The sequence below is a fragment of the Rhea pennata genome, unplaced genomic scaffold (genome assembly GCF_028389875.1).
Source record: "Rhea pennata isolate bPtePen1 unplaced genomic scaffold, bPtePen1.pri scaffold_118, whole genome shotgun sequence".
NCBI lineage: Eukaryota > Metazoa > Chordata > Aves > Rheiformes > Rheidae > Rhea > Rhea pennata.
In genome coordinates this window covers 18,001-35,723 of record NW_026907606.1, presented here as the reverse complement: position 1 = coordinate 35,723, position 17,723 = coordinate 18,001, and the positions used below count along the sequence as shown (strand labels likewise).

The 17,723-nt window shown below is 64.5% G+C and overlaps 3 protein-coding genes across 5 annotated transcripts; 1 reads left to right on the top strand and 2 right to left on the bottom strand.

The window, feature by feature from the left end:
* The first annotated feature begins 1,226 nt into the window (after nt 1-1,226).
* Nucleotides 1,227-4,068, top strand: LOC134154155 (class I histocompatibility antigen, F10 alpha chain-like). 2 transcript variants are annotated; one of them, XM_062600867.1, is made up of 8 exons: nt 1,227-1,355; nt 1,593-1,853; nt 2,060-2,335; nt 2,443-2,715; nt 2,798-2,899; nt 3,037-3,069; nt 3,174-3,206; nt 3,499-4,068. In XM_062600867.1, exons 1-8 carry the CDS (start codon nt 1,271-1,273, stop codon nt 3,516-3,518), a joined length of 1,083 nt encoding a protein of 360 aa, XP_062456851.1. In that variant the 5' UTR covers nt 1,227-1,270; the 3' UTR covers nt 3,519-4,068. The 2 variants fall into 2 exon arrangements, with proteins under 2 accessions (XP_062456851.1, XP_062456850.1); XM_062600866.1 differs by having other exon boundaries at nt 3,034-3,069.
* Nucleotides 4,069-4,519: 451 nt separating this feature from the next.
* Nucleotides 4,520-9,603, bottom strand: LOC134154165 (class II histocompatibility antigen, M beta 1 chain). Its single transcript, XM_062600879.1, has 5 exons — nt 9,530-9,603; nt 6,531-6,812; nt 5,032-5,313; nt 4,824-4,943; nt 4,520-4,732 (listed from the first exon to the last, which is right to left on the bottom strand). Exons 1-5 carry the CDS (start codon nt 9,570-9,572, stop codon nt 4,647-4,649), a joined length of 813 nt encoding a protein of 270 aa, XP_062456863.1. The 5' UTR covers nt 9,573-9,603; the 3' UTR covers nt 4,520-4,646.
* A 4,019-nt stretch (nt 9,604-13,622) lies between these two features.
* Nucleotides 13,623-16,865, bottom strand: LOC134154164 (class II histocompatibility antigen, M alpha chain). Of its 2 annotated transcripts, none has more exons than XM_062600878.1 (5): nt 16,510-16,865; nt 14,398-14,658; nt 14,041-14,322; nt 13,793-13,930; nt 13,623-13,692 (listed from the first exon to the last, which is right to left on the bottom strand). In XM_062600878.1, the coding sequence occupies exons 1-5, from the start codon at nt 16,583-16,585 to the stop codon at nt 13,688-13,690; spliced, it is 762 nt and encodes a 253-aa protein (XP_062456862.1). In that variant the 5' UTR covers nt 16,586-16,865; the 3' UTR covers nt 13,623-13,687. The 2 variants fall into 2 exon arrangements, with proteins under 2 accessions (XP_062456862.1, XP_062456860.1); XM_062600876.1 differs by having other exon boundaries at nt 14,398-14,617.
* Nucleotides 16,866-17,723: the final 858 nt, after the last annotated feature.

The following is a 17,723-nucleotide window of genomic DNA, read 5'->3' as shown; positions in this document are numbered from 1 at the left end:
CATTCACAGAGTTTGGCGGAGATGCAGTTAGAAAAAAAAATGTTTTTTTTTTTTTCTAAAATAAGCGCTTTATTCATACTAAAATACAGCGAGGAGCTCGGGGCGGGCTCAGCCCTGTTCCTCACCATGGCGGAGCGCTTAAATGGCAGGGTAGAGTCCTGCCCGGACTAGAATGGGGGTGGAAATATAATAAATAAGACAGAAATATAATAAATAAGACGGAAATATAATAAATAAGGTGGAAATCGAGAGATTTTTTGGCGGGTGGTCCCGTCGTCGTCGTCGTCGCCGCCGTCGTCGTCGCTCCCCTCACACAGCCGCGAGCCGCGCGCCATCCCCGCTCCCCGCGCCGCCATTGGCTCCGCTCCGCTCCGGCCCGCGGGCCCGCCAATAGCGGCGCGCGTCGGGCAGGCGCGTCATCTGGCGCCGGGCAGATCCTGACGTCCCAGGCGCCCCGGCCCGTACCGAGCGCCGAGGTCGCCAGCGCCGCCGCCGCTCCGGGCGCAGCAAGCGCAGGAGCCGCCGCCCGGGCCCCATCGCGCCCGCTGCCGCCGCCCCTCGGCGTGCGAAAGGGGCAAGAACGAGGGGGAGGAAGCGGCAGCGGCGGCGCCTTGCGCGGCTCGGCCACGGTCACGGGGTGGGGGAGCCCGGGGGCGGCCAAAGGGGTCCGGGGGGGGGGGGGGGCGGTATGAGGCGCCCAGGAGGAGCCCTGGGGGACTCAGAGGGGTGTGCGAGGGGGGCCCTGGGGGTCTACTGGGAGCCCAGAGAGACCCCAGGTGGGTCCAGGGGGTTCCTGGGGGGGGGAGCTGGGGGGAGCCCCGGAGCAGTCGGGGGGGTCGAGGGTGGGGTAGTGCTGGGAGGAGCCCTGGGGGGCTGCGAGGGGGGCAGGGTGTGTAGGGGGAGCACGGGGCCTGGGAGGACCCGAGAGGGACCCTGGGGGGGTCCAGGGGGAACCCGAAGAACCGGGGGGGGGGGCAGGGTTGCTAAAAGGAGCCCGGGGGACCCCGGGGGGGGGGGGGCGGTCCAGGCTCCCGCTTCCTCCCCCCCTGCCGCCACCTCGCGTCACCGCTGCCGCCTTTCACTTTCGCTTCTCACAACCTGCCGCGCCGGGATCTGCCCGGCGCCACATGACGCTCCGGGCCCATGCGGGTCCCTATTGGCCTGAGGGCCGGAGCGGAGCCAATCGGAGGGCGGAGGGGCGGGGCGCGGATGGGGGGGGTAACTCGGTGCTCGCGGGGCGCTGTCGGAGAGCGAGGCGCGTCGTGCCGCGATGGGGCCGGCGATGGGGCCGGGGCGGCGGCTGCTGCTGCTGCTGGCGCTGCTGCTGGGGGGCTGCGGGGCGGCGGTGGCGAGCGGTGAGTGCGGGCGGGGACCCTGCACCCGGGGACCCCCCCGCCCTGGGCTCCCCGTGTGCAGCACCCCATGGACCCCAACCCCCCCCACCACCCCTTGGGACCTGCTGCCGCCCCCCAAATCCCCCGACCCTGCCGCGGGCGGTGCTGCCCCCCACCCCACATCACCCCACTGCTCCCATCCTGCTGTCCCCAGCCCGGTTCCTCACTCCCCCCACCACGCACACACTGTCCCTGCAGGCCCCCACTCCCTGCGCTACTTCTACACGGCCGTGACGGAGCCGAGCGCCGGGCTGCCCGTGTTCGTGATTGTGGGGTACGTGGACGGAGAGACCTTTATGCGCTACGACAGCGAGACACGGAAGGGGGAGCCTCGTGCGGCCTGGATGCGGCAGGAGAGTCAGCAGTACTGGGACGAAGAGACCCAGATTGCACAGCAGAACCAGCAGGTTTACCGCATGGACCTGGACACACTGCAGAAGCGCTACAACCAGAGTGGGGGTGAGCGCGGGCTGAGCCGGGGCCCCCCGGCCCCACGGGGCCTTCCCCCAGCCCTCGCGTGTCCTGGCGTTGTGGGGCATCCCCAAAGGGGACGAAAGAGACCCGGAGCCCCTCGGCGTCCCCAGGGGCTGTTGCCGAGGGGCTCCGAGCCCTGGTGAGGCTCTGGGGCTGCCCCTGAACCCCCCGTCTTCCTGCTTGTGTCTCAGGGTATCACACAATACAAGCCATGTATGGCTGCGACATCCTGGAGGGCAGGGGGACGCGGGGGTTTTGGCAGGATGCCTACGACGGAAGGGACTTCATCGCCTTAAACGAGGACTTGCAGACGTACACCGCGATGGATGCCGGTGCCGAAATCACCAAGAGGAAGTGGGAGGCTGATGAGGCCCTCATTGATGCGCGGAAGCAGTACCTGAAGAACACCTGTGTTGAGTGGCTGCGGAAGTACGTGGAGTACGGGAAGGCCACGCTGGAGAGGAGAGGTGAGGGCAAGGCGAGACCCCCGCGGACTCGGGGCCGGGATGACCGAGCCGCAAGCGCGGTCGGGGCGCGAGCTGCCTGACCTCGCTGCCTGGCGCCGTCTCCGCAGAGCGCCCCGCTGTGAGGGTGTCCCGGAAGGAGAACCAAGACTTCCTGACCTTGTCGTGCCGGGCCCACGGCTTCTACCCGCGGCCCATCACCATCAGCTGGCTGAAAAAGGGCAGGGTCCAAGACCAGGAGACCAGGTGGGGCGGCATCGTGCCCAACGGTGACGGCACCTACCACGCCTCGGCCGCCATAGACGTGCGCCCGGCAGAGGAGGATGAGTACCGGTGCCGCGTGGAGCACGCCAGCATGCCAGAGCCCGGCATCTTCTCCTGGGGTGAGCGCAGCCGCCTGGAGGACGCGGAGCGCCGGGTGAGGGTCAGTTCCCTGCCCCTGCTCACGGCCCTGCTCTTTTCCAGAGCCGGAGAGCAACCTGGTGCTCATCATCGTCGGCGTGGTCGCCGGTGTGCTCATCAGCATCATCGCTGCGCTTGCTGGCTTCGTGATTTGGAAGAAATCAGGTAAAGCGCCGGGGCTTCTGGGGCCAGGGGGAGGGGATGGCTGTGCCTCAGGGGTTCGGACAGGGGCATGAGCCCGTGCGGTGAGCAGAGCCTGGGTTTGGGATGCCACTTTGGCTGATGCCTCTTTTTTGCAGCAGGGAGGCAGGAGAAGGGATACGCAGTCACCGCAGGTGAGTACCAGGGTGGTGCTGGGGGCAGCTCCGTTCTGGACCGCGTCCGCTAGCGTAGTCCCATTAGCATGGGGCTGGGGCTCACCACCACTTCTCTCTCGCAGGCTGTGACGGAGAATTCGGCAACCCTGAAAAGGGTAAGGGCTGGTGCTGGGAGTGAGGCGGGCGGGGGCCCCAGGCCCACTGCTATAGCAGGATGGCAGCTGGAGCGGGACTGCTGGACGGACAGACGCTCCGGCTGGTTCCCCTCGGGGTTTTTGCTAGCTGCCCTGGCTTTGGGAGGTGGGATTTATCCTAGAGAGCAGCTCTGATGGGAGATGGTGGTGAAGTGGGGCTGGGTGAGGGTGCATGGATGAGGGTGTTGTGACCCCTCTCCCTCACTCAAAAAAATCTTCCTTTTCCATCTTTTTTTCTGTTTTGTCCACGTAGGAAGCAACTGTGCCATTTAAGTGCTCCGTTTTTCTAAGCAACGGGCCGGACCCAGTGACGTAGGCAGTGCAGAGCTGAGCCCACCCCCAAGTGCTCGCCATCTCCTCGTGGCAGCTCCAGGGATGCCACCAAAGCCCCTTTTCTCCTGCGACCCTGCAGCACCAGGCCTGACGGCCCGATTGGGGCTAAACTGACCCCGTTTGCTCGGTTAAGGGTGCAGCTTGGCTGGAAGGGTGGGGTGGGTGGGGGGATCTCAGGGGCTCATGCTTTTGCCTTGCCGCCACTTGGATCTACTCTCTGGCTCCAGTGCGCTGGAAGAAGCTGTGAAGGGTGCCTGGAGCAGAGGAGCCCTCGGTGCCTTCTCCCCGCCTCGCTCCCTGCTTTGGTCTGGGCTTAAACTCACGGGTTTGATCAGCGAACAAATTACTGTCTGCTTTTGCTCTTCGAGGGGGGAGAAATTTGTAATTCTGCTTACCTAGGTGCTGCTTTAGAACAAATATTTTGCTTTGGAGATTGTGAATGAAGCTTAGAAATTCCCCGCCAAGGGGCACAATAAATTCTTGTACCCACTCACGGCCTCTGCGTCCTTCACGGTCCCTACCTGGCCCTCAGGTGCCTCCACCGCTCCCCGCGCTTAAAGGGCGGGGGGAGGTTCGTGCCCCGACGCGAATGGGGGGCAAAAAATAAATAGGACGGAAATGATTTTTATTTTGGCGGAGGGGCTCGTCGTCGCCGCCATCGTCACCGTCGTCGCCGCCGCCGTCGCCGCCGCTCCCCTCAGAGAGGCGAGCCGCTCCCCTCAGAGAGGCGAGCCGCGCGCCCTCCCCTCCCCCCGCGCCGCCATTGGCTCCGTTCCGGCCCGCCCGCCAATAGCGGCGCGCGTCGGGCAGGCGCGTCACCCGGCACCGGGCAGATCGTGACGTCAGCAGGCGCCCCGCCCCCCCCTCCCCCCCGCGGGCGTCCCCGGTGCGCGACGTCCCCGGTGCCGCCGAGCGACGCCCGGTGCCGCCGAGCGACGCCGTCGAGAACACGAAACATCTTTATTTTGTAGCGCTGCCGCCTCGGGGTCCCCTCCGCCCTCGGCGCCGCGGGGTTTTCCGAGCCGCTCGCCGGCGCCTTTCCCGTCGCCGGATTCCTCACGGGCGTCACTAGCGCCCGGTGGCACCGGGAGACGGCGCCGAGCCCGAGGCTCCGTTTCCCTCGGGATAGGTGTCGCCGGGCAGGGGAATGTAACCTGCGAGAGGGGGACAGAGCGGCGTCAGCGGGGGCGAACGTCGCCCCGCGTCCGTCCGCCCGTCCGTCTGTCCGTCCGTCCGTCCGCTCACCCGGCACCGGCGGCCTGGCCCTGAAACGGGAGAAGCCGAAGACGAAGAAAGCGAGTCCCAGCGCCATGACGGCCGTGGCCGCCACCAGCTTCAGCGTCGCCGGCAGCGTCAACCCGGGTCCTGCGAGGCGACGGCGGCGGCGGCGTGAGCCGGCCCGAGGGCCCAGGCGTCCGGCTGGGCTCCCCCCCTCCCCCCGCCCTCTACTCACTCCAGTCCTCCAGGAGGGGCTGCTGGAGGCTGGCGTGTTGCACCGAGCACGTGTAGACGTCGCCGGCCTCCGGGGCCGTCGTCAGGGCCACCTGCACCTGGTAGGTCCAGTTGCCGTCCGGGGTGGCGGTGACGGGATCGCCGGGTCCCCCCAAAGCATCGCCGTTGCGCAGCCAGGTGACGGTCACCTCGGCCGGGTAGAAGCCCCAAACGTGACAGACGAGGCGGACGGGCGCCCGGGCGTTGCCGGTTCGCACGGGGATGATGCGGGCTTGCGGCGGCGCTGGAGCGGGCACCGAGGGAGGGAACCGGTGAGGGGCGCGGGAACGGGGGCAGGGGGTGACGTCCCCGTGCGACGTCCCCGTGCGACGTCGCCTCCCTCCCCCGCCCCGTAACGCTCCCTGCGCCGCCCCCGTGCTCTTTGCACCGTCCCCGTGTGACGCTCCTTGCGACGTCGCTGTGTCGCCGTGCGACGCTCCCTGAACCACCCCCGTGCTCCTTGCACCGTCCCTGTGCAACGCCCCACGCGATGCTCCTTGCACCGTCCCCGTGCGACACTCCTTGCACCGTCCCCGTGCAATGCCCCACGGGACGCTCCTTGCACCGTCCCCGTGCAACACTCCTTGCACTGTCCCCGTGCAACACCCCACGCGACACTCCTTGCATCATCCCCATGTGACGCCCCATGTGATGCTCCCTGAACCACCCCCGTGCTCCTTGCACCGTCCCGGTGTGACGCCCCACGCGACGCTCCTTGCACCGTCCCTGTGCGACGCCCCTTGCCCTGTCCCCGTGCGACGCCCCACTCAACGCCCCTTGCACCATCTCTGTGCAACGTTCCACTCAACGCTCTTTGCACCATCCCCATGCAATGCCCCAGGCGACGCTGCTTGCGCTGTCCCCGTGCAACGCCTCACTCAACGCTCCTTGCGCCGTCCCCGTACAATGTTCCACTCAACGCTCCTTGCACCGTCCCCGTGCAACGCTCCTTGCACTGTCCCCATGCAACGCCCCATGCGATGCTCCTTGCACCGTCCCCTTGCAACATCTCATGCAACACTGCTTGTGCCGTCCCCGTGCAACGCCTCACTCAACGCTCCTTGCACCATCCCTGTGCAATGCTCCTTGCACTGTCCCCGTGCAATGCCCCATGCGACGCTCCTTGCACCGTCCCCGTGCAACGCTCCACTCAATGCCCCTTGCACCATCCTTGTGCAATGCCCCATTCAACGCTCCTTGCACTGTCCCCGTGCAACGCCCCATGCGACACTCCTTGCACCATCCCTGTGCAACGCTCCACGCGACGCTCCTTGCACCATCCCTGTGCAACGCTCCATGTGACTCTCCTTGCACCATCCCCGCGCAATGCCCCACTCAACGCCCCTTGCACCATCCCCGCGCAATGCCCCACTCAACGCCCCTTGCCCCGTCCCCGTGCAACACCCCACGCGATGCCCCTTGCTCCCCCCACCCCGCGGCGCGCCCCGCCGCGAGCCTCACCGCGCCGCAGCGCCGTCTGCTCCCAGAGCGGGAGGGCGACGCCGCGGCAGGCCTGGCGCCGCTCCTCGGCCCGCTGCAGCCAGGCCGTGCCGTTGTTGAGGAAGGCGGCGAGCGCGGCGGCGTGCCTGCGCAGCAGCCCCACGTCGCAGGCCACGAAGAGCCGCGCGTCGGCGTCGTAGCAGACCAGCGGGTTCTTGTTGAAGGCGACGGTGAGGTCGAAGTCGAGCACGGCGCCGTCGGCCGTCAGCGAGCAGGAGCTGGCCAGGTGCACCAGGAAGGCGCCTGCGCGCGGCGCGGGCCGCTGCTGTCCCCGCCGCTCCCCTCCCCCGGCTCTCGTTGCTCCTCCGCTCCCCGGCCCCACCTCTCCATCCGGCCCCAACGTTCCTCATCCCTCCAGCCATCCCCATCCGTCCATCCATCCCTGTCCATCCATCCCCATCCTTCCTCATCCCTCCATCCCTGTCCATCCATCCATCCCTGTCCATCCCTCCCATCCTTCCTCATCCCTCTATCCCGGTCCATCCATCCATCCCCATCCCTCCATCCATCCCTGTCCATCCATCCCCATCCTTCCTCATCCCTCCATCCCTGTCCATCCATCCATCCCTGTTCATCCATCCCCATCCTTCCTCATCCCTCCATTCCTGTCCATCCATCCATCCCCATCCCTCCCCATCCTTCCTCATCCCTCCATTCCTGTCCATCCATCCATCCCCATCCCGCCATCCATCCCTGTCCATCCATCCCCATCCTTCCTCATCCCTCCATCCTCATCCCTCCATCCATCTCCATCTCTCAAGTCCCATCACTCCATCCATCCCCATCTTTCCAGCCCCGTTCCTCCAGCCCCATCCTTCCATCCATGCCTATCCATCCATTTGTCCCCGTCTCTCCGCCCTATCTCTCCATCTGCTCCATCTGTCCATTTGTCCCCATCTCTCTGCCCCATCCCTCCATCCATCCTCATCCCTCCATCTCCATCCTTCCGTCTGTCCCCATGTGCTGCCATGTCTTCATCCATCTCCTTTCATTCCTTATCCACTCCATCCCTCTATTTCCATCCCTCCTTCTGTCCCCATCCCTCCATCTCTGTCCCTGCATCCATACCCGTCCCTGTATCCGTCCCCATCCTTCCATCTCCATCCCTCTATCCTCATCCTTCCATCCGTCCCCATCCCTCCATCCCCATCCTTCCATCTGTCCCCATCCCCTCCATGTCTTCATCCATCTCCTTTCATTCCTTATCCATCCTCATTCCTCTTATTTCCATCCCTCCATCCATTCCTCCTCCCATTTCCCATCCATCTACATCTATCCATCCATCCCCATCCCTCCATCCGTTCCCTGTCCATCCCTGTTCCTTCATCTCCTTTTCTCCATCTGTGCCCATTCCTTCAGCCATTCTCCATCTCCACTGCTCCATCCAGCTCCATACCTCCATCTGTCTCCACCTCTCCATCCATCCCCATCTCCCAGTCCATTCCCCGTCCATCCTCACCCTTCCATCCATCTCCTTCCCTCTATCCATCTTTGTCCACCCTATCCCATCATCCATCCATCTCTGTCTGTCTGTCCCCTTCGCTCCTGGTCCCTGTCCGTCTCCATCCCTCCATCCATCTCCTTCTCTTCGGTGATCCCCATCCTTCCATCCATCATCTTCTGTCCCTTCCCCCGCCCCATTGCCCACCCCTTGGCCATGTCCCCCCACACCCTTCTCCCAACTCCCCCAAAACACCCAGAGGTCCTCATGGGGTTGCCCTACATCCATGGGGCCCAGCCCCCCAAACCGTCCCCACTGGGTCACCCCACATCCATGGGGCTGAGCCTCCTGAACCATCCCCGTGAGGTCTCCCCACATCTGTGGGGCTGAGCCCCCCCAAATCATCCCCATGGGATCAACCCACATCTATGCGGCTGAGTGTCCCCAAGCCATGCCCATCGGATCACCCCACATCCATGGGGCTGAGCCATCTGAACCATCCCCGTGAAGTCACCCCACATCTGTGGGGCTGAGCCCCCCCAAATCATCCCCATGGAATCACCCCCCATCCATGGTGCTGAACCCCCCCAAACTGTGCCCATGGGATCACCCCACATCTGTGGGACTGATCCCCCCTAAACATCCCCAGGGGATCACCCCACATCCGTGGGGCTGAATCCCCTGAACCATCCCCGTGAGGTCGCCCCACATCCATGGGGCTGAGCCTCCCCAAACCATCGCTGTGTGATTACCCCATATCCATGGGGCTGAGCCCCTTGATGCGTCCCCATGGGATCACCCCACATCCACAGGGCTGAGGCCCCCCCCAAACCATCCCCATTGGGTCACCCCACATCCATGGGGCTGAGCCCCCCCCAAACCATCCCCATTGGGTCACCCCACATCCATGGGGCTGAGCCTCCCAAATCATCCCATGGGATCACCTCATATCCATGGGGCTGAGCCCCCCAAACCGTGCCCATGGGATCACCCTACATCTGTGGGGCTGAGCCCCCCCAACTCATCCCCACTGGGTCATCCCACATCCGTGGGGCTGAGCCCCCCAAACCATCCCCATGGGATCACCCCACATCCATGGGGCTGAAGCCCCCCAAACCATCTCCATGGGGTCCCCCCACATCCATGGGGCTGAGCCCCCCGAACCATGCCCATGGGATCACCCCACATCCATGGGACTGAGCCCCCCCAAACCATGCCCATGGGATCACCCTACATCCATGGGCCTGAGCCCCTTGACCCATCCCCATGGGATCACCCCACATCCATGGGACTGAGCCCCCCCAAACTGTCCCATGGGATCACCCTACATCCATGGGGCTGAGCCCCCCCAAACCACCTCCACTGGGTCACCTCACATCCATGGGGTTGAGCCCCCCCCAAACCATCCCCACTGAGTCCCCCCACCTCCATAGCTCCAAGCTCCCCCCAGACCCTTCCCCACAGGGGTCCCCCCCACATCTGTGGGGCTCACCCCCCCACCCCAGCCCCGCGGCCCCACCTGCCCCCCGGACGCCCAGGACCAGGCCCAGCAGCACCAACATTCCGGCTGCTCCGGCCGCTCCGGCAGCACCCGGCAGCACCCGGTGGCATCCGGGCCGCAGCCGCCACCCAATGCCGCCCGGCGCCGAGGTCCGCGTCACCCGTCACCAGGGCCCAGCGCCGCGGCGCCTGCCGCCATCGGGACATAGCCGGGGGCCCAGGCGTCCGGGCCTTCCTCCCCCGCCTCTTTGCTTTGGCACCTCCCCGGCAAGCCGGGAGCCTCCGAACTGGGGGTGCTGGGAGCCCCCCGCCAGGTCGCGTCGCCCTCCCAGGCGAGGGTCTTTATTCCTGGGCGGAATAAATTCCTTTATTCCAGCCAAAATTAGGTGCCCCCCCCCCACCTCGCCCACCGCTGTCCAGCCGGTCCAGGGGTGTCGCGGGTGGAACCAAAACCTGGACCAGGATGCAGACTGGGAGCAGTCCAGGAGGAGGGCTGGAACCAGGACCGGGACCAGAATCAAGACTGGGTCCGGGATAAGGATCAAGACTGGGAGTGGGATCAGGACCTGGACCGGGATCAGGACCCGAACCAGGACTGAGACCAGAAAAGGATCAAGACCAGGTGTGGCACTAGGATCAAGACCAGGACCAAAACCAGGATTGAGACCAGGACCAGGATCAAGACCTGGACCAGAACCAGGAGCAAGATCAGGAGCAAGATCAATGCTGGGTCCAGGACCAGGACTGGGACCAGGACCTGGATCAGGACCTGAACCAAGACTGAGACCAGAAAAGGATCAAGACTGGGTCTGGCACTAGGATCAAGACCAGGACCAGAATCAGGATTGAGACCGGGACCAGGGCCAGGATCAGGATCAAGACCAGGATCAAGATCAGGACCAGGATCAAGATCAGGACCAGGAACAGGATCAAACCAGGACTGTGACCAGGAGCAGGGTCAAAATTGTGTCCAGGACCAGGATCAAGACCTGGACCAGGACCCGGATCAGGACCTGAACCAGGACTGAGACCAGAAAATGATCAAGACTGGGTCTGGCACTAGGATCAAGACCAGGACCAGAACCAGGATTGAGCCCGGGACAGGATCTAGACCTGGACCAGTGCCAGGATCAAGACCAGGTCCAGGACAAGGATCAAGACCGGGACCGGCACCTGAATCAGGACCAGAATCAAGACTGAGACCAGAAAAGGATCAAGACTGGATCTGGCACTAGGATCAAGACCAGGACCTGAACCAGGATTGCGACCGGGACCAGGATCAAGACCTGGACCAGGACCAGGATCAAGATCAAAATTGGATCCAGGATCAGGACCAGGACCAGGACCAAGTCTGAGACTAGAAAAGGATCAAGACCGGGTCTGGCACTAGGCACTAGGATCAAACCAGGACCAGAACTAGGATTGAGACCGGGACCAGGATCAAGACCTGGACCAGGATCAGGGTCAAGACCTGGACCAGGACCAGGATCAAGATCAGGACCAGGATCAGGATTGAGACTGGGACCAGAATCAAGACCAGGACCAGAACCAGGATCAAGACCTGGACCAGGATCAGGATCAAAACTGGATCCAAGATCAGGATCAAGACCAGGACCAGGACCCGAATCAGGACCAGAACCAGGACTGAGACCAGAAAAGGATCAAGACTGGATCTGGCACTAGGATCAAGAACAAGAAAAGAACTAGGATTGCGACCGGGACCAGGATCGAGACCAGGATCAGGATCAAGACTAGGATCAGGATCAAGACCTGGACCAGAACCAGGAGCAAGATCAGGAGCAAGATCAATGCTGGGTCCAGGATCAGGATCAAGACCAGGACCGGGACCAGGACCTGGATCAGGACTCGAACGAAGATTGAGACCAGAAAAGGATCAAGACCGGGTCTGGCACGAGGATCAAGACCAGGACCAGAACCAGGATTGAGACCGGGACCAGGGCCAGGATCAGGATCAAGATCAGGACCAGGATCAAGACTGGAACCAGGGCCAGGACCAGAATCAATACCAAGACCTGGATCAGGACCAGGATCAAGATCAGGACCAGGAACAGGATCAAACCAGGACCAGGACCAGAACCAGGATCAAGACCTGGACCAGGACCAGGACTGAGACCAGAAAATGATCAAGACCGGGTCTGGCACTAGGATCAAGACCAGGACCAGAACCAGGATTGAGACTGGGACCAGGATCAAGACCAGGACCAGGATCAAGGTCAGGACCAGGATCAGGATCAACACTGGGTCCAGGATCAGGACCAGGAGTGGGACCAGGACCCGGATCAGAACCCAAACCAGGACTGAGACCAGAAAAGGATCAAGACCGGGTCTGACACTAGGATCAAGACCAGGACCAGAAGCAGGATTGAGAGTAGGTCTGAGACCAGGACCTGGATCAGGACCATAGCTAGAATTTAGACCAGAAAATCTTTGAGACTAAGCCCAGGCTTAAAATCAAGGTCAGGACAAGTACCAGGATCAAGACCAGGACCAGAATCAGGATCAAGACTAGGTCTGGAACCAGGACCTGAATCAGAACCATAACTAGGCTCGAGACCAGAAAAGGATCGAGACTAAGCCCAGGCCTAGGATCAAGACCAGGAGCAGAACCAAAATTGAGACCTGGAACCAGGATGTAGACTGGGTCTGAGACTAGCACCAGAATGAGGACCTGGATCAGGACCAGAACCAAGACAGGCTTCAGGATCAGGATCAAGCCTGAGACTGGGGCAGGACTAGCAGCACCAAGTGTGTAACCAGGACCAGCACCAGGATCAAGATTGAGATCAGAACCAGGATCAGGACTAGGACTAGGACTACAATTATATCAAGGACCAAGACTGGGGCCAGGACCAGAACCAGGATGAGGGCCAAGATCAGAATCGAGACTGAGACCAGGACCATGACCAAGACATGGTCAGGGATCAGGACCAGGACCAAGGACCAGGATTGAGATCAGGACCAGGACTGAGGCCAGGACCGGGAGCAGGAGTGACACTGAGACCAGCACCAGGGCCATGTCTGGATCCAGGACCACCACCAAGACCTGACAGAGGAAAGGCAGACACTCGGGAGAGCATGCGATCGCCGCCATATCCCTGTGCCACCGCGTCACCGGCCACCCCATCCCTCACCAAGCACGTGTAGGTGTCCTCAGCCTTGGCAGTGACCATCAGGGCCACTTGCATCTGGTAGATCCAGTTGCTGTGGGGCAGGATCTTGGCCCAATGCCCATGATGTCCCCATTGCATTCCCGAGGGTGGTCACCTGTGCAACACCCTGTTTGTGCAACCCTGTGTGCAATGCCCCGTGCAACACCCAGTGCATGCAACCCTGTGTGCAATGCCCTGGGCAATGCCCCATGCAACACCCCTTGCATGCAACCCCACGTGCAATGCCCTGGGCAATGCCCCACGCAACACCCTGTGCATGCAACCCTGTGTGCAATGCCCTGGGCAGTGTCCTGTCCGTGCCTGGTGTTGCTCCCCGTGCAACCCCGTGTGCAATGCCCTGTGCGTGCAACCCTGTGCACAATGCCCTGGGCAATACCCTTGGCAACGTCCTGTTTTGTGCCAGTGCAACACACTGTGTGTGCAACCCTCTGTGCAATGCCCTGTGCAACACCCCATGCAACACCTCGTGCGTGCAACCCCACGTGCAAAGCCCTTGGCAACGTTTTGTCCGTGCCCCACGTTGCTCCCTGTGCAACCCGTGTGCAATGCCCTGGGCAACGCCCTGGGCAACGTCCTGTACGTGCGAGTGCAACACCCCGTGCATCGCTCTGTGCGGCGCCCCATGCACGAGCTCATGCAACGCCCCATGCCAAACCCTCTGCGTGTCCTTTGCAACACCCCGTGCATCGCTCTGTGCAACACCCCGTGCAAGAGCTCACGCACTGCCCTCGTGCAAAACCCTCTGTGGGCCATGTGCAACACCCCGTGCAAAGAGCTTGTGCGCCGCTGCCGTGCAAACCCCTCCCGCAGCGGCCCAGCAGCCCTCGTCCCAGACAGCAGAGGATCGACAGCAGCCGCCCGCTCGCATCCTCCCCCCCCACACACACACACCCGCCGGACAGACGGACGAGGACACGGAGCCGCCGGCGACGTCTTTAATAGCAGCACGGGGCCATCCCGGAGGTTCTCGGCGACGCCGGCGACGCTCAATCTGCCGGGCGAGACGGGAGACGCTTGGTGACGCGGCCCCGTCCCCGAGAGCTTGTCCCCCTCCCACTCGCAGCGCGGCGGGCCCAGGCGTCCGGGCGTACCGTAGGAGCGGCGGCGGCGGCGGCGGCGGGCGGCGAGCAGCAGGACGCCGCCGAGCAGCGCCAGGAGGACGCCCAGGGCGGCGGCGGCGGCGCCCAGCGCCGTCTCCAGCACCTCCGAGGGCACCGCGTGCTGGGCCACTGCGGAAAGCGGTGGGGGGGGGGGAGAGGACATCAGAGGTGGCACCGAGCCACCCGCCACCCCCCCACACTTGCACGGGGACGTCCGCGCCGGCACCGCCACCGCTCACCCCAGTAGGCGACGACGGAGACGTTCTCGCGGCTGCGGGTGACGGTGCAGGCGTAGACGTCGCCGCGGCGCGGCGTCACCGGCAGGTAGGAGAAGAGCAGGAAGGTGAAGTCGCCGGCGGGCGCGTAACCCGTGATGACGGCGGCGCCGGCGCTGGCGCCGTCGCCCCGCTGCCACGAGACGCTGGCCGCCGCCGGGAAGACGTTGCCCACCATGCACACGAGCGTGTTGGGGCGGCCGAGCTGCAACGGCCGGGCGGCGAAGACGTCCACCATGGGGATGCCTGCGAGGAGGCGACGGGCATCAGCGGGCGCCCGCCGCGCCGCCGTTGCCGCCGCGCGCCCGCCGCTACCCTCACCCTTAGACTCCGGCAGGACGCCCTGGGCGATGGTGCTGAGCCAGCGGCGGAGGTGCTGGCAGAAGTCGGCGTCACGCAGCAGCGCCGCGGGGCTCCCGAGGGCGGCGGGCGCCGGCGGCAGCTCGGGCAGCCGCGGGAGCCAGCGGGCCGAGGGGAAGTCGTAGGAGAAGAGCTCGTCGCCGTCGAAGGTGAGCGTCAGCCCCAGCGAGGGCAGGTCGGGCTGGCAGAAGAGCACCTCTTGCAGCACGTGCGCCACGGGCTCTGCGAGGGCGGCGAGCGGGGTGGAGCGGCGGCACCGTGCAGGCACGCGGAGGGCGCGTGGGCACGCGCGCCGTGCATGCACACGCGCGCACCGTGCATGCATGTAGATGGTGCATGGGCACACACACTGTGCACGCATGCACATGAGTCATGCATGCATGTAGATGGTGCATGGGCACATGCACCGTGCACGCACACGCACACACCGTGCATGCATGCAGATGGTGCATGGGCACACATGCCGTGCACGCACGCACGCTGTGCCTGTGTGCAGGTGGTGCATGGGCACACACACTGTGCACATACACACACACACACCGTGCACGCATGCAGACGGTGCATGGGCATGTGCACTGTGCACGCGCACGCACACATCATGCATGCATGTGGATGGTGCAGGGGCACACGCACTGTGTACACACACACAGGTGCACCATGCATGCATGCGTGCGCGTAGATGGTGCATGGGCACACACACTGTGCACACACGCAGGTACACCGTGCATGCATGCAGAGGGTGCATGGGCACATGCACCGTGCATGCACACACGCACACCATGCATGTACGTGGATGGAACATGGGCACGCACACCGTGCACACCCACACGTGCACCGTGCACGCATGCAGATAGTGCATAGGCGCACACACTGTGCACACACACAGGCACACTGTGCATGCTTGCAGATGGTGCATGGGTGCGCAAACTGTGCATGCACATACGCACACCGTGCATGCACGTGGATGGTGCATGGGCACACGCACTGTGCATGCACACACGCACACGAGCACCCAGTTTGTGCTCATCGTATCCCTCCCACCCACCCTCGTGCAATATGTGCGCATGACACGCTTCCTCTATTTGCACTCGCTACAAATGCACGCGACGCCATTGCGCTCGGACTGCACACGCGCAGAGCGCACACGCTGCACACGCACAGGCTGGGGGCACGCGCAGCCCCCAAGTTTGCAGCTGCCATGTCCCTGCTTCGCAGCCAGCTCCTTTGCACACTCACCCCCAGCACGCACACAGCCCCGGCCACCCGCACGCACGGTGCAGTGCACACACATGGCCCACGCGCTGGTGCACGCTGCCCCGTGCGCACACTGCCTTATGCAGGGCCTGTTGCACTAGTGCACGCGCTGCCACACACACAGCCCTGTGCAGTAGTGCCTGCACTGACACGTGCAAAGTCTTGTGCACTAGTGCACATGCCACCTTGCATGTGGCCCTGTGCACTAGTGCACCCACTAACACATGCAGGACCCTGTGCGCTAGTGCACACACTCTCCTGCTCACACTCACCTGTGTGCACTAGTGCACATGCGGCCCTGAGCATAGCCCTGTGTGCTAGTGCACAGGCCACCTTGCACGTGACCCTGTGCACTAGTACACCCACTGACACATGCACGGCCCTGTGAGCTAGTGCACTCACTCTCCTGCTCACACTCATCCCTGTGCACTAGTGTACACACATGCAAAGCCCTGTGCACTAGTCCACACGCCACCTTACACTAGTGCACACAGTGTCCCGCTCACACTCACCGCGGTGCACTAGTGCACACACCGCCCCGTGCACTGCCCTGTGCACTCGTGCACGTACTCTCCTGCTCACGCTCATCCCCATGCACTAGTGCACACACCGCCCCATGCTCGGCCCTGTGTGCTCGTGCATGCACTCTCCTGCTCACACTCACCCCCATGCACTAGTGCACACACTCTCCCGCTCACACTCACACCGTGCACTCGTGCACACGCCGCCCGGCGCGCAGCTCCCCCCTCCCCTTTTCTCTCCCCCCCCGCCCCCCGCACCCATCGTGCCCCGCGGCCACCGCGCGCCCCAACCTCCTACCGTCAGGCCCGGCGACGGCCAGGGCCCCCCAGAGCAGCGCGGCGGCCAGCGCCGTGCACCCGCCCGCGGCACCCATGCCCGCGCCCGGCACCCGCCAGGCCCCGCGCCCGGCGGCTGCATCCCGCGCGCCGCCAATTGCCGCGCCGCTCCGGCCGTCGTCACGCGTCGCTGGGGAAAAGGGCCCAGCACCGTTACCCGGCTCCAGTGACAGAGCTAGAGCGGGGGGCCCAGGCGTCCGGGCCGAGCCGCGGGCCTCTCGCGGCCTAGCCCCGCGCGGCAGCACGCAGGGGGGAGGAATGGGGGGGTGCGCCCACGTGCCGGGACCCCCGTGCCCCAACACCCCGGCCCTGCCTGCACCCTCTGCAATGCTTTAACCCCCCCACCCACCCGTAGCACCCCACTGCGGTGCCCTTTAGGCGCCTGCGTGGCACCCCCACCCCCAACGCTGCCGCCACGTTTTGCAGCCGGCCCCCCTCCCCCATTGCACGTTGCATCCGCTGTGGGGGTCCGTTTGCGCCCCCCCCCCCACGCCGCTGCAATGCCTTGAACCTGCTGCACCGTCCTCACCGCCACATCCCCCCCCCCCCAAAAAAATAACGGGGTGCCGCTGCAGTGTGCTGGCAGCGCGCATGCGCTCCGCTCCCCCACTCCCCCCCCCCCCCGGGGCGCCCGGCGCTAGGACCCCGCGGCGCCGCGCGGGCCCCCAGCGGGCGCGGAAGCGTGTGGGGAAGGGGGGGGGGAAGGGCATGAATGGGGGGCCGTGGGAGCCGCGGGGGCTCCACGTGACGGCGGGGAGCCAATCCGGGCGCGGGTGACGTAGCGCGTGGCTCCTTTTCTGCCCTGGGATGGTGGGGTGGGTGGTTTTTTTTTTTTTTTTTTTTTGGCCCCCAAATCGGGGCTTTTCGGGGGGCGCCGGGCGGGTTTGGCCGGGGTGAGGGGCAGAGAAGGGAGGGGGGCTTTACGACCCGGGATGGATGAAGCCGGACGGGATACGGGGGTCTCGGCCCCACGTGGGGGCGGCTCAGGTGAGTGACGGGGCGGGGGGGGGGCGACCTCGCCCTTTTTTTTTGCTGTAAAGAACAAGGATGGGGGGGAGGCCACGTGGGGCGGGGAGCTGTCAATCAAGCGTTCTCCCGCCCCCGCGCCTGGCGCCGCGGCCAATGAGCGGCGGCGCCGGGCAGGCGGCGCGCGTGGGTTCGGCGCCGCTTTGTGCG